The 11,550-nt window shown below is 41.3% G+C and overlaps 1 protein-coding gene across 1 annotated transcript; it reads right to left on the reverse strand.

Moving 5' to 3' along the window:
- Positions 1 to 886: 886 nt before the first annotated feature.
- On the reverse strand, positions 887 to 11,318 carry LOC122531327 (sodium/calcium exchanger 3). The gene is made up of 2 exons (XM_043659146.1): positions 9,501 to 11,318; positions 887 to 1,163 (listed from the first exon to the last, which is right to left on the reverse strand). The coding sequence occupies exons 1-2, from the start codon at positions 10,838 to 10,840 to the stop codon at positions 887 to 889; spliced, it is 1,617 nt and encodes a 538-aa protein (XP_043515081.1). The 5' UTR covers positions 10,841 to 11,318.
- Between the last annotated feature and the right edge of the window lie 232 nt (positions 11,319 to 11,550).

Below are 11,550 nucleotides of genomic sequence, written 5' to 3' on the forward strand. Positions count from 1 at the left end.
GAAATTGTTACTGTGCACATTGCTTTCGTACGTAATGATCTATTTATCGAGATTTTACAGATTTTGTTACTATATCATTTTTGTTTTCATAAAGATATTATCAAGGAACTATAGTATACTCTTTTGCCAATAATCTTCTCACCCACTGTTTGGAAAAACGTCGTATGTCACGTGTTTTCATTTCACACAAGTTCATAGTACCAGCTCCTCTTATTAGATTGCGTATTAATTCTTTCAACCTACGAAATTCATTTTCATACTTTCTTTCGTTGTAAATTCGTAAATCCTCTGCAATTCAATTAATACATAAACACAAATTTTGTTGAAACTGCCATAACGTTTGCCATTTCCTTTCTTTTTTACAGCCACAATGTAATATACTAACTAAATAATATAAATATAAAGAATTATAAAAAAATATAATAAATATATATAATATCTACAAATGTAATGAAATATAACAGATGTAGTAGATACAAACAATTATAACTAATATAACAATATTAATAATATGGAAGCAATAAAATAATTGTCCTCGTATAACAAAACGTTATCAAATGAAAGGGTTGATGTCTCGATCTCGCTTTAATTTCCAACATTCCAAACGCAAACTCTGACATATATTGTTCGTAGAGACGTTAGAACCGAGAAATCACGGCCACAACCAAGAACGATTACTTCATATCACTTTCGAACTAAAGCCAGCTCGACGTGCTTAAAGTAGAATAAAAAAAAAAAAAAAGAAAGAATGGCTAATTATATAATTTGGTAAAAATTTCTAAAAGTTCATTGTGGTTCAGAGGTTTTCCTAATTTTCACACGGCGCCGATGTTGTACAACTCGATGTTACCAGAGAAATGGAAATTAACAGTTAATCGAGGGAGACTTACTCGGTTTGATTGTCCTCGAAGGTGAGCGAGCCCTCGGTGTGAATGTATTGCTTTCCAGGCTTGGCCGTGCCCTCGATGGTGCGATAGGGGACGACCACGCGTCCCCTGGCGCCGCTGTATCTCACAATTCGCAGAGGATACTGACCGACGCTCTCCACCAGCTCGACGTCCCTTTCGGGAAAGCCGAACACGCCGCTGTGATCGTCGTCGAGGATCATCACAGTCGCCAAACTGGGCGACACCAGCATGGCCGGCTGCGACGCGTTGCTCAATCTGTAACCAATATTATCACCGTTTGTATTAGCGACATGGTTGCAGCAGCGCCGAAAATTTTAAATGGGAAGAAATTTTAAATGGGACGAACGGTAGCGATGATTAACCTTAAATGAATAAAAGTGAAGTGTATAGAATAAGGGGTGAGGCGAGTGTCCTTGTTTAAATGCAACATTTGATTGGAATATTTAATCTCTGTTTTGGAAATACAATGAAATTATAAAAAATAGTGAAATATAACAGATAAAATAATTTTACGAGTATGCACAATTGTGGAAATATAACGAATAAAATGAAATAAGATAATAAATATATATAGTGCAAATGTAATGAAATGTAATAGATGCAGTAGATACAAACAATTATACTAACTAATATAATAATGTAATATGCTAACTAAATAATATAAATATAAAGAATTATAAAAAAATATAATAAATATATATAATATCTACAAATGTAATGAAATATAATAGATGTAGTAGATACAAACAATTATAACTAATATAACAATATTAGTAATATAACAATATTACTAACTAATATAACATTAGTAATATAACAATATTACTAACTAATATAATAACATTAGTAATATAACAATATTACTAACTAATATAATAATATTAGTAATATATTAACTAAATAATATAAATATAAAGAATTATAAAAAAAATATAATAAATATACATAATTTTGGAAGTATAATGAATAAAATGAAATAAATGTATATAGTATCTGTAAGTGTAATGAAATATAATAGATATAGTAAATACAAACAATTATACTAATATAACAATGTAACTAGTATACCAGCTAAATAATAAATATATGTACAAATAAACAAATAAATAAATAAATAAATATATACAGCCTATAAATATAAATATAGTAAATATAAAGAATTTTGGAATATAATGAATAAAATGAAATAAATAAAGACAATAAAAAAATAAGACAATAAATACAGTGAAATATAATGGATATAGTAAATACTAACTGCAATAATTAATAATACATATAATTTTGTAAATCTAATAGAAACGGCGACCTTCTGAACAAAACGATACGTAAATAACACATAAATATATAAAATATAGTAGTAAGTAATACATAAGTAATACATAAACATAAAATATAATAGTAAATAATACATAAGTAATACATAAATATAAAATATAATAGTAAATAATACATGAGTAATACATAAATATAAAATATAATAGTAAATAATACATGAGTAATACATAAATATAAAATATAATAGTAAATAATACATGAGTAATACATAAATATAAAATATAATAGTAAATAATACATGAGTAATACATAAATATAAAATATAATAGTAAATAATACATGAGTAATACATAAATATAAAATATAATAGTAAATAATACATGAGTAATACATAAATATAAAATATAATAGTAAATAATACAAGTAAGTAATACGTAAATATGTATGGTAACTCGGACTCGATTTATCAGAGTTAGTTTCGGGCTGGCTGTCTCGCCAGCTCTCGAGCATTCGTCATCGTGACGCATCTGCGAGCCACAGAACGCGCAATGGAACGCTTCCGTCGATCAAAGCGGCTCGTCTAAGCTAATTGCTTTCCCTCCCGGAGCAAACTTCTCCGGCGGGAACCGGCCAGATAAGGCGAGACCCGAAATAACTCGGAACGAGATTGCCCCCGCGACGATTCGAGGTGGCACGAGGAGGCTCGGCGTGTCGCGTTTCTTCGCGCTTCATCGTCTCTTCATGGCATCCAAACGACTACGAATTCGCGATACTCGTTGAAATTGTTCTCTATCCGCGACCTGAACCTTCCTTTTAACGATCGAAACCCCCTCGTTCCGCGAAACGAAACAAAAGCGTCGACTGGTTGGATCCTTTTTTTTTTTTTTTTCTTTTCTTTTCTCTCACCGTTATCAGAGGCCTTGCATCTCGTCGCGCGACACGAACTTCGAATCTCGCGAGGGAAGTTCGCGCGTGTCGCCGAACAGATCGAGCGAGATTATCGCGCGGCGCGACTGGAGAGATTCCTCGAAAATCGACGAGTTTCTTTCTCGCTGGCTGATGTGAGCTACGCCGGCGTGATCTAGGCCGATTTCGATCCCCCACCGGCGTTTGTCGGGTTTCTTTAATTCGTCTTTAGTTCTTACATCTTGTTTCCGTGAACGACGGGAATAATAATCGCGAAACCTTGCCTCTAACGCTTCGACGCTTGGAGAATGGGAAAACGCTTCGATATCGAGATCGAGCGGGAAACTCGGACGAAGTTTTGCGTGCCAGATGTTGAAACCGATTGACTTGGATCCAGAGAAATATAACTGTTTTTGTTAACCGCATTGTTTGCGAGATATTATTTAGAATGCATGTTGGATTGATCCACGTGAAACGAACGTACTCGTATCGTTGGCCAAGGTCATCGTAACGAGAAAGATAGAAAAGAACGCGATCTATTCGTACCCTTTTCAACAGATATCTTTCCAACTGCGGAAATATTCTTTGTATTAATCATTATTTGTACAGAACAAAAGTATACTCGATAATTTCGAATTATATATTATATTAATTATCGTTATACATTTATTATTATTAATATTACTATTTGTTATACATTAATTCGCACAAATTGCAATATTTTCTGTTTGAAATATATTTAAGTATAGCTCAACAATTTCTGTCCAGCGATATCGTACCGGCGAGTTCAAAAAGAAAGCGACGAATCATTGTATACGATTATTTGGTCACTCGTTATACCAGCGCAAGTGGTTAAAGCTTTGCCAACCTTGAACGATTACCAACCTTTCCCAAAGATTATGTTTCTGCGTCGTGCAGCATTTCGTTGTCGAAAGTCGTAACAAATTTGAACCAGAAGCGTCCAAAAAATATTTTTCACGATTTCTCGCCATAATCTTGAAGATTGAAGTCTTCTCTTTAAAGCTCGCTACATTTGATTTGATTCTCCAAACTTTGACAAACGGAAGTTTTTATTTTCTTCACTCTACTCTCTCTCTCTTCATAATTCAGCTTTCCATAATTTACGACTAGGTAATTCGCGATCTCTTACGTCGCTTTATCGCGTTTTATTTAAAAGGTATTTTTAATTTTGGTTACAGAATGCGGTGGGGAGGAGAAACAGACAACGGAACAAAGTAGGTAAGGAGGGGGGCTGATCCCCTATTCGTAAGCCATCAAGTTTCGACATCAAGTTTAGAACAGAGGCGGTGAACTTCTGCTTACTCACTCCCGTCAGTCTACCGTTTCGCCCTCCCCCACCAACGAAATTAGTTTCCGCTCTGTGCATTCTTCCCTGCCGCAGCCGCTTCTTTCAACTTCCACCAGCTGAAGCTAAAGCGAGCAGATCGATGCAGTGGAGGGGAGCGCCCCCTATCGAACAAAGGAGTAGGGGCACGGGCCGCCAGTTCGCCACTCGTGCATCGAATAGATGCGCCTTCCGCGAGACATTCGACTCGTTATCGTCGCTCGACGAATCAAAAAAAAAAAAAAAAAAAGAAAAAAATGTTCATCAGCTGTGCTTCAAGCGGCTTCGAAAGGAGAGAGAAATTTTCGCCGCTCTTAATCCAACTAGCTGCCACTTGTCTCGAGTATCTGTCTTCGCTTCGTGAAGGTTCTCTCGTCGGATCACAAAGAGCCAAGTATTCGCGAGAGAGGCGCGGAAACGAGTGTCTCGTTACGAAAATCTTCCCGAGAGGATCTAAACGGATCTTTTTCTCGAAGTGGAGAAACCGCGGCGATCTCCAAAATGGCGAACGATCTCGAGGATTCTCGCGAGTCTCTTCGAGTTCCCGCTCGAAGGCCGTTCGTTCAATCGACGAATCGATGTTAATCGACGGAGGGACGAGTGTCCGCGTCGACGAAGCCGCGAACGAGCGGCCAATTCCCTTTTGTCCGCGCGCAGTTTAAGCGGTAATGAAATTGCGCGTACCATCCGGCCCGTGGCTTAATTGAAAGATGCGCTCCCCGACTATTATCAATTTGTTATCGCGGCTCGGCCGGCAGACGTCCGCTCCTCTCTGCGTCTGGCGGATCGGATCCGCTTCCTGTTTTTCAAAGGGGAACCGAGGCGTCCTGGTTCGCTCTTCCGCGAACGCGCGCTAATCGAGTCTCGTCCCTTTGACCGAAGAACGAGAAGCCGCCGTCACCTTGCGAAACGACCGAGTCTCTCCAAGTCTTTGAAACCCATTTCCCAGAACTTACTTTCGTTAGAACGTTACGTTTTTTAATTTTTTTTTTCTTTTTTTTTTTATTAATTTGTAATAAGAACAAGATGGACTGCGTAGAGACACTGCGTTGGTTTGACATCGGTTTGATATTTTTCATTTCGACTCACACTCAGATGATTTCGTATTTATGCTTCCGTAATGGAAGAGTGGAGTTTCCCTTGTTGCCGAGTATTCGCGTTTCCTGAGTTGTGTAAAATTTCCTGGAGAATGGAAAGAAAGTCGAATGAAAAGTACGAAGAACAATCGTTTTCTTCAAACGTACAAAACTTCCCAAATCGTCGGGATGTTTCGTAGAAAAATTTCGTATATAAGAGTATCCTATTCACGCGAGAGCCAAAAGAATATACTCTGAGACTCGTGTCTCGATCGATGTTCCAGGACCAAGGGAACCGGTCTAATCCCCTAATCCCCGAGTCGCAGGGACAAAAGGAACGTTCGAGCAATCTCGGCGATGGTTAGTCCCCCGATCGTTCTTAAAACAATGTGCAACCGAGTTCCTTTTATTTATCTGGATTCTCGTTGGATATTATTCCCCGACCTCGACCCAGTTTCATCGAGAGAGAGAAAAAAAGAGGGGAAACATTTTCCAGTACAGGTTCCGCGGAAACAATGAACACATTTTGTAATATTTCTCCGGTTCATGGCACGCGGATTTTTCAAGGTCCGACCGTGTTTGACAGAGAAACGACGATGCGTCCCCCATTGTTCCATCGGTTCCCTCGTCTCTTTGAGTTTCGAACGAACGCATTCAGCGGTTGGGGACAATTCATCGTCGAACGTCGAACGACGACGTTTCAGGCTTCCTGCGCTGCGCTCGTCCTTGCCCCGCCCTCGTCAAGTATCATATTCGTAACCTTGAAATCTTCTCGCACGCATTTCTCGACAACGTTAAACCATTTAAAACGATTGAACACGGACAAATTTAATCGTCGATAAGCGCTCGTATACAGTCGATATCGCGTTAATTAATTATTATTTAAACCGATAAACAGTTGAATATTTAAACTGTTGCAATTTGGTAAAGTAAACTCTTGTAACATGGATGAACGCGAGTCAGTTTTGAAGCTTACGTACTTTGCAAAGGTACTTTCCGAGGTATATTTACGTCATGTAGTAAAGACACTTTTGCTCTCAAACGTGCTATGAATTATCATGGTATAAAAAAATATTGAACAAACTTTTTTTGTGACTGAATCTAGCGTGTGTTTGAAGATTGAAACTTCCTCTTTACAGCGATCCCTCGAGACTCGACGATTTTTACGATTCTTTTTCTTTCGCCATTTTGCCGAAGTTTAAATATTAGGCGTCCACGACGAAAATTCAAGAAATCGCAATATTTTTCGTTTGATAAAATGGCGAGAAGAAATCGTATATCAAATTTTTAAGAAACCATTGTAAATAAGAGAATTCGATCTTCAAATTTACGATTTTTCTTTTGCCATTTTATTGAACTATAAATATTATTAATACTGAATATATTATAATACTCTATAATATTTATAATATTAAATTAATATTAAATATTATATATTATAACATTTACAATATTAAATTAATATTAAGTACACGACGAAAATTCAAGAAATCGCAATATTTTTCGTCTGTATTCGTTCGATAAAATAGCGAGAAGAAATCGTATGTACATCAAATTTTAGGAAGTAAATAGGAGGCTTCTTTCAATTCATCGTAGATTCAGTCGCGAGAAAAATAATTCAATGCCGTGACAATTTGCAGGATTTTCGAGAAGAAAAGCATGTTTACTCTGTGACGTAGAAACACTCTAAAATAAATTGAAGGACATACATCGAAAGTAGAAGCTCCGAGCTATAAAAACGCTTAGCTTCTACCTGATACTATGCCCGTTTGAATATTTAGTGCCGGAATATTAATTTAACTATGCTTCCGTGAGCCACTGAAACAGCCGTGTGTCGATGCGACTAAAACAATCCTACCTTGCTATAATTGGAGAGTACGCGAGTTCCAAGAGGTCAGACACGTGGTCGCCCGATCGTTTCCAAACATCTCGCACGTTTGCCAAAGCTTCACTTGCATCTTTTATCGCATACTCCCGCGATAGAATCATCTGGCGAAAGCTCGACGCGATTTTCAGACCTTAAATTCGTTTCGAAACCATAATAGACCATCAACGCGCGCCACAAAGACACGCTCGTTCGAGTTTCCGCGTCGTTATTGACCGTGGCAATAAAACTAGGGGCTCCGATCCCCACATGTCCTTGATCTTTTCTACTCGAATATCTTGGCCGCTCGTTTGCCATATATCGACGTCCCTGCATCCGTCATCGGAATTGTCCCTTCCTTCCTCCTTCGAATTTAACGAAACACATCAGCATCGACGATATCTACTGAAACCACGCGTCAATATTCTCCATTTGTTAACCTCTTGCGCTGGAATGACGTGCCACGCACGTCGAGAACTTTTCGTCCCAAAATTGCAACATTTTCTCAGTTTTAAGTACATTTAAGTATACTTAATTCAGGCAAGACAAATAATAAATTTCTTACTTCCCAATAATTTCTATCCAACGATATGATACCGACGAGTTCAAAAAGAAAGCGACGAATTATTGTATTATATGGTTTGGTCACTCGTTATGGTCCGCAATCGGTTGCCAAAGCAAGTGGTTAACTTCTTGCGCTGGAATAACGTGCCACGCAAGTCGAGAACTTTTGGTCCCAAAATTGCAACATTCCCTCAGTTTTAAGTATATTTAAGTATACCCAGGCAAAACAAATTTGTTACTTCCCAATCATTTCTATCTAGCGATATCATACCGACGAGTTCAAAAAGAAAGCGACGAATTATTGTATTATATGGTTTGGTCACTCATTATGGTCCGCAATCGGTTGCCAGCGCAAGTGGTTGATCTTAACCTCTTCTCACGTCGAGGATTTTTTGTTCCAAAATTATAATATTTTCTCAGTTTTAAGTACATTTAAGTATACTTAACTCAGGCAAGACAAATAATAAATTTACTTCCCAATAATTTCTATCCAACGATATGATACCGACGAATTCAAAAAGAAAGCGACGAATTATTGTATTATATGGTTTGGTCACTCGTTATGGTCCGCAATCGGTTGCCAAAGCAAGTGGTTAACCTCTTGCGCTGGAATAACGTGCCACGCAAGTCGAGAACTTTTCGTCCCAAAATTGCAACATTTCCTGAGTTTTAAGTATATTTAAGTATACTTAACCCAGGCAAAGCATAATAAATTTCTTACTTCCCAATAATTTCTGTCCAGCGATATCATACCGACGAGTTCAAAAAGAAAGCGACGAATTATTGTATTATATGGATTGGTCACTCGTTATGGTCCGCAATCAGTTGCCAGCGCAAGCGGCGAACCTTAACCTCTTGCGCTGGAATGACGTGCCACGCAAGTCGAGAACTTTTCGTCCCAAAATTGCAACATTTTCTCAGTTTTAAGTATATTTAAATATACTTAACCCAGGCAAAACATAATAAATTTCTTACTTCCCAATAATTTTTATCCAACGATATGATACCGACGACTTCAAAAAGAAAGCGACGAATTATTGTATATATGGTGTTGGTCACTCGTTATGGTCCGCAATCAGTTGCAAATGGTTAACCTCTTGCGCTGGAATAACGTGCCACGCAAGTCGAGAACTTTTGGTCCCAAAATTGCAACATTCCCTCAGTTTTAAGTATATTTAAGTATACTTAACTCAGGCAAAACAAATTTGTTACTTCCCAATCATTTCTATCCAGCGATATCATACCGACGAGTTCAAAAAGAAAGCGACGAATTATTGTATTATATGGTCTGGTCACTCGTTATGGTCCGCAATCAGTTGCCAGCGCAAGTGGTTAATTTTCCCTTCGTCGGAATAATAACAAGACATTTAATATCGACGACGGGCTTCGAGCTCTTTGCGACTTCCCATAGTTTGCATTAACCCAACGCGAGTTCGTACTTGCCAAGTTGGTGAAACTCGTTGTTACGCGATATTAGCGGGTGGGAAACAAGCGACCTCGTGTTACGTTTTAAACGGATCTTAAATCGAGTCGAGTCGAGGGTATTTGAAAGTAAGAATTACCTGACGTAGAAGTGCTCGTCCTCCTCGAACAGTTCGTCGTCGATGACGGATAGCTTGATGGTCTTCTTGGTCTCGCCGGGGTCGAAGGTGAGGGTGCCCTTGGCGCTGATGTAGTCGGAGCCAGCCTCGGCCGAGCCGTCCTCGGTGCAATAGTCGACGGTGCACGGTTTGGTCAGATCGCCGCCAACCCTTGTCACTCCCACCTCGAACGTGCCGATGTTCTCCATGACGGTGTAGTGGCCAGGCTCGAAGAAGATCCTCATCGCGTTCACGTTGTCGATGTCGATGCTCTCGGCCTCCTGCCGTTGCAGCTCGGCCTTCACCTCGCTCAGGTCGCTCTGCGCCCTCTCGCTGATCTTCTTGCTGAGATTCCCGGCGCCGACCATCTTCCTGGTGGCTTGCACCCTGTAGAACGCCCTGCTTTTCGGCCCCTTGCCGAGCACCTCCTCATGGGCCATCACCTCCAGCTGCTCCAGCGGCAGGGTCGGGTGCTTCTTCCTCAGCTCCCGCAGTGTTTTAATGTAGTCCCTCCTGGTCTGCTCGAACTCTTTCGCCTCGGGCGTGTCGGCGTCGGTCATGCTGTGGAAGTTGTCCTGCTGGGGCTTGATCTCCAGCTCCACCCCGCCGTCCGAGTCGCCGGCCTCCGCCTGCACGATCACTCCTCTCTTGTTCATCCTGTAGCCCTTGTGCAGGTACTTGTAGATGAGCAGCCGTCGATCGGCCACGTAGGCGGTGAGCACCGTGGCCGGGAAGAAGGAGAACGTGAGTATACCTTCCCAGACCTCGAGCTCGCCCGGGCTCGAGACCTCCAGTATCACGTACAGCCATACGTACGCGAATATGCTCCACGTCGCTGTGACGAAGAACACCCTCAGGTGCTTGATCTTCCTCGTCTCGCCGTTCGGTATCACGAACACGCACAGCGATATGATGACGAAGAGGTTGTACGCGGCCGATCCTACGATCGTTCCCGGCCCGAGTTCACCGGCCTGGAAGTTCTTCGCCCAGATCTCGATGATCGACAGCAGGATCTCCGGCGCGCTGCTGCCCAGCGCCATCAGCGTTAAATTCGCCACCGTCTCGTTCCACACTCGCACCACCACGATCTGCGGCTCCTTACCCTGCCGGCGGACGACCAGCTCCTTCTCCTTCGAGGTGATCACCTCGATCGCCGCCATGAAACGATCGCTGATTATCGAGACGCCGATGAACAGGTACAACAGCAGCAGGAAGTAGACGAAACCGCGGAAGATCATGTCCGAGAGATAGAGGTTCTCCTCCGGTTTCCATACTGGCACCATTAGACCGGGCTCGCACCGTGCCGAATAATTTCCCGGCATCTTTCTCTACGATTCTCTCTCGCGAGGGGAGGATTCTCCCCTCTCTTTCTCTGTCGGACCAACACTCGAAATCTTGTCTCTCCCTGTCGACCGATAAACAACCCGGCAGTCGATCGATCTCGTCGAATCTCACCGGCGGTTTGATTTCAATCGGCCGATTCCAAATCGCCGGTAGCCTGGCGATCCTCTCCTTTCTATCCCGCGTCTTCTCCTTTCTCCCCGGTGAAAATTCTCACCACCGTTTCCCCATCGATACGACGACAGGGTGCTTTCTGGAGTCTTTCTCTTCCTCTTCCTTCTTCGCGTGCACTTAACTCCCTCTTCGGGATCTCGCACACCGCCTATGAGACTTCACGCACTTCACCCTCTTTCTTCCTTCGTTTTCGTGTTTGTTGCTATTACCTCGAACCCGGAAACTACGGACGATTTTGCGCGCGCGCGCGTGTGTGTGTATATGTGTATGTGTACCTGTTACATGTGTGTGTCTGTTATGTGTTTGTGTTTGTGTTTGTGTTCGTGTGCGTGCGTGTGTGTGTATGTGTGTGCGCGCGCGTGTGTATGTGTGTGTGTGTGTGTGTGTGTGTGTGTGTGTGTGTGTGTGTGTGTGTGTGTGTGTGTGTATTTGCGTACGTGCGTGGCGTACGCGAGTAGCGTGTTACGTGTCAGTTATCCGAGCGTGAACGAGAACCAAGAACGATCCAAGAACCGGG

Source organism: Frieseomelitta varia, unplaced genomic scaffold (assembly GCF_011392965.1).
Source record: "Frieseomelitta varia isolate USP_RPSP 00005682 unplaced genomic scaffold, Fvar_1.2 scaffold_387, whole genome shotgun sequence".
Classification (NCBI taxonomy): domain Eukaryota; kingdom Metazoa; phylum Arthropoda; class Insecta; order Hymenoptera; family Apidae; genus Frieseomelitta; species Frieseomelitta varia.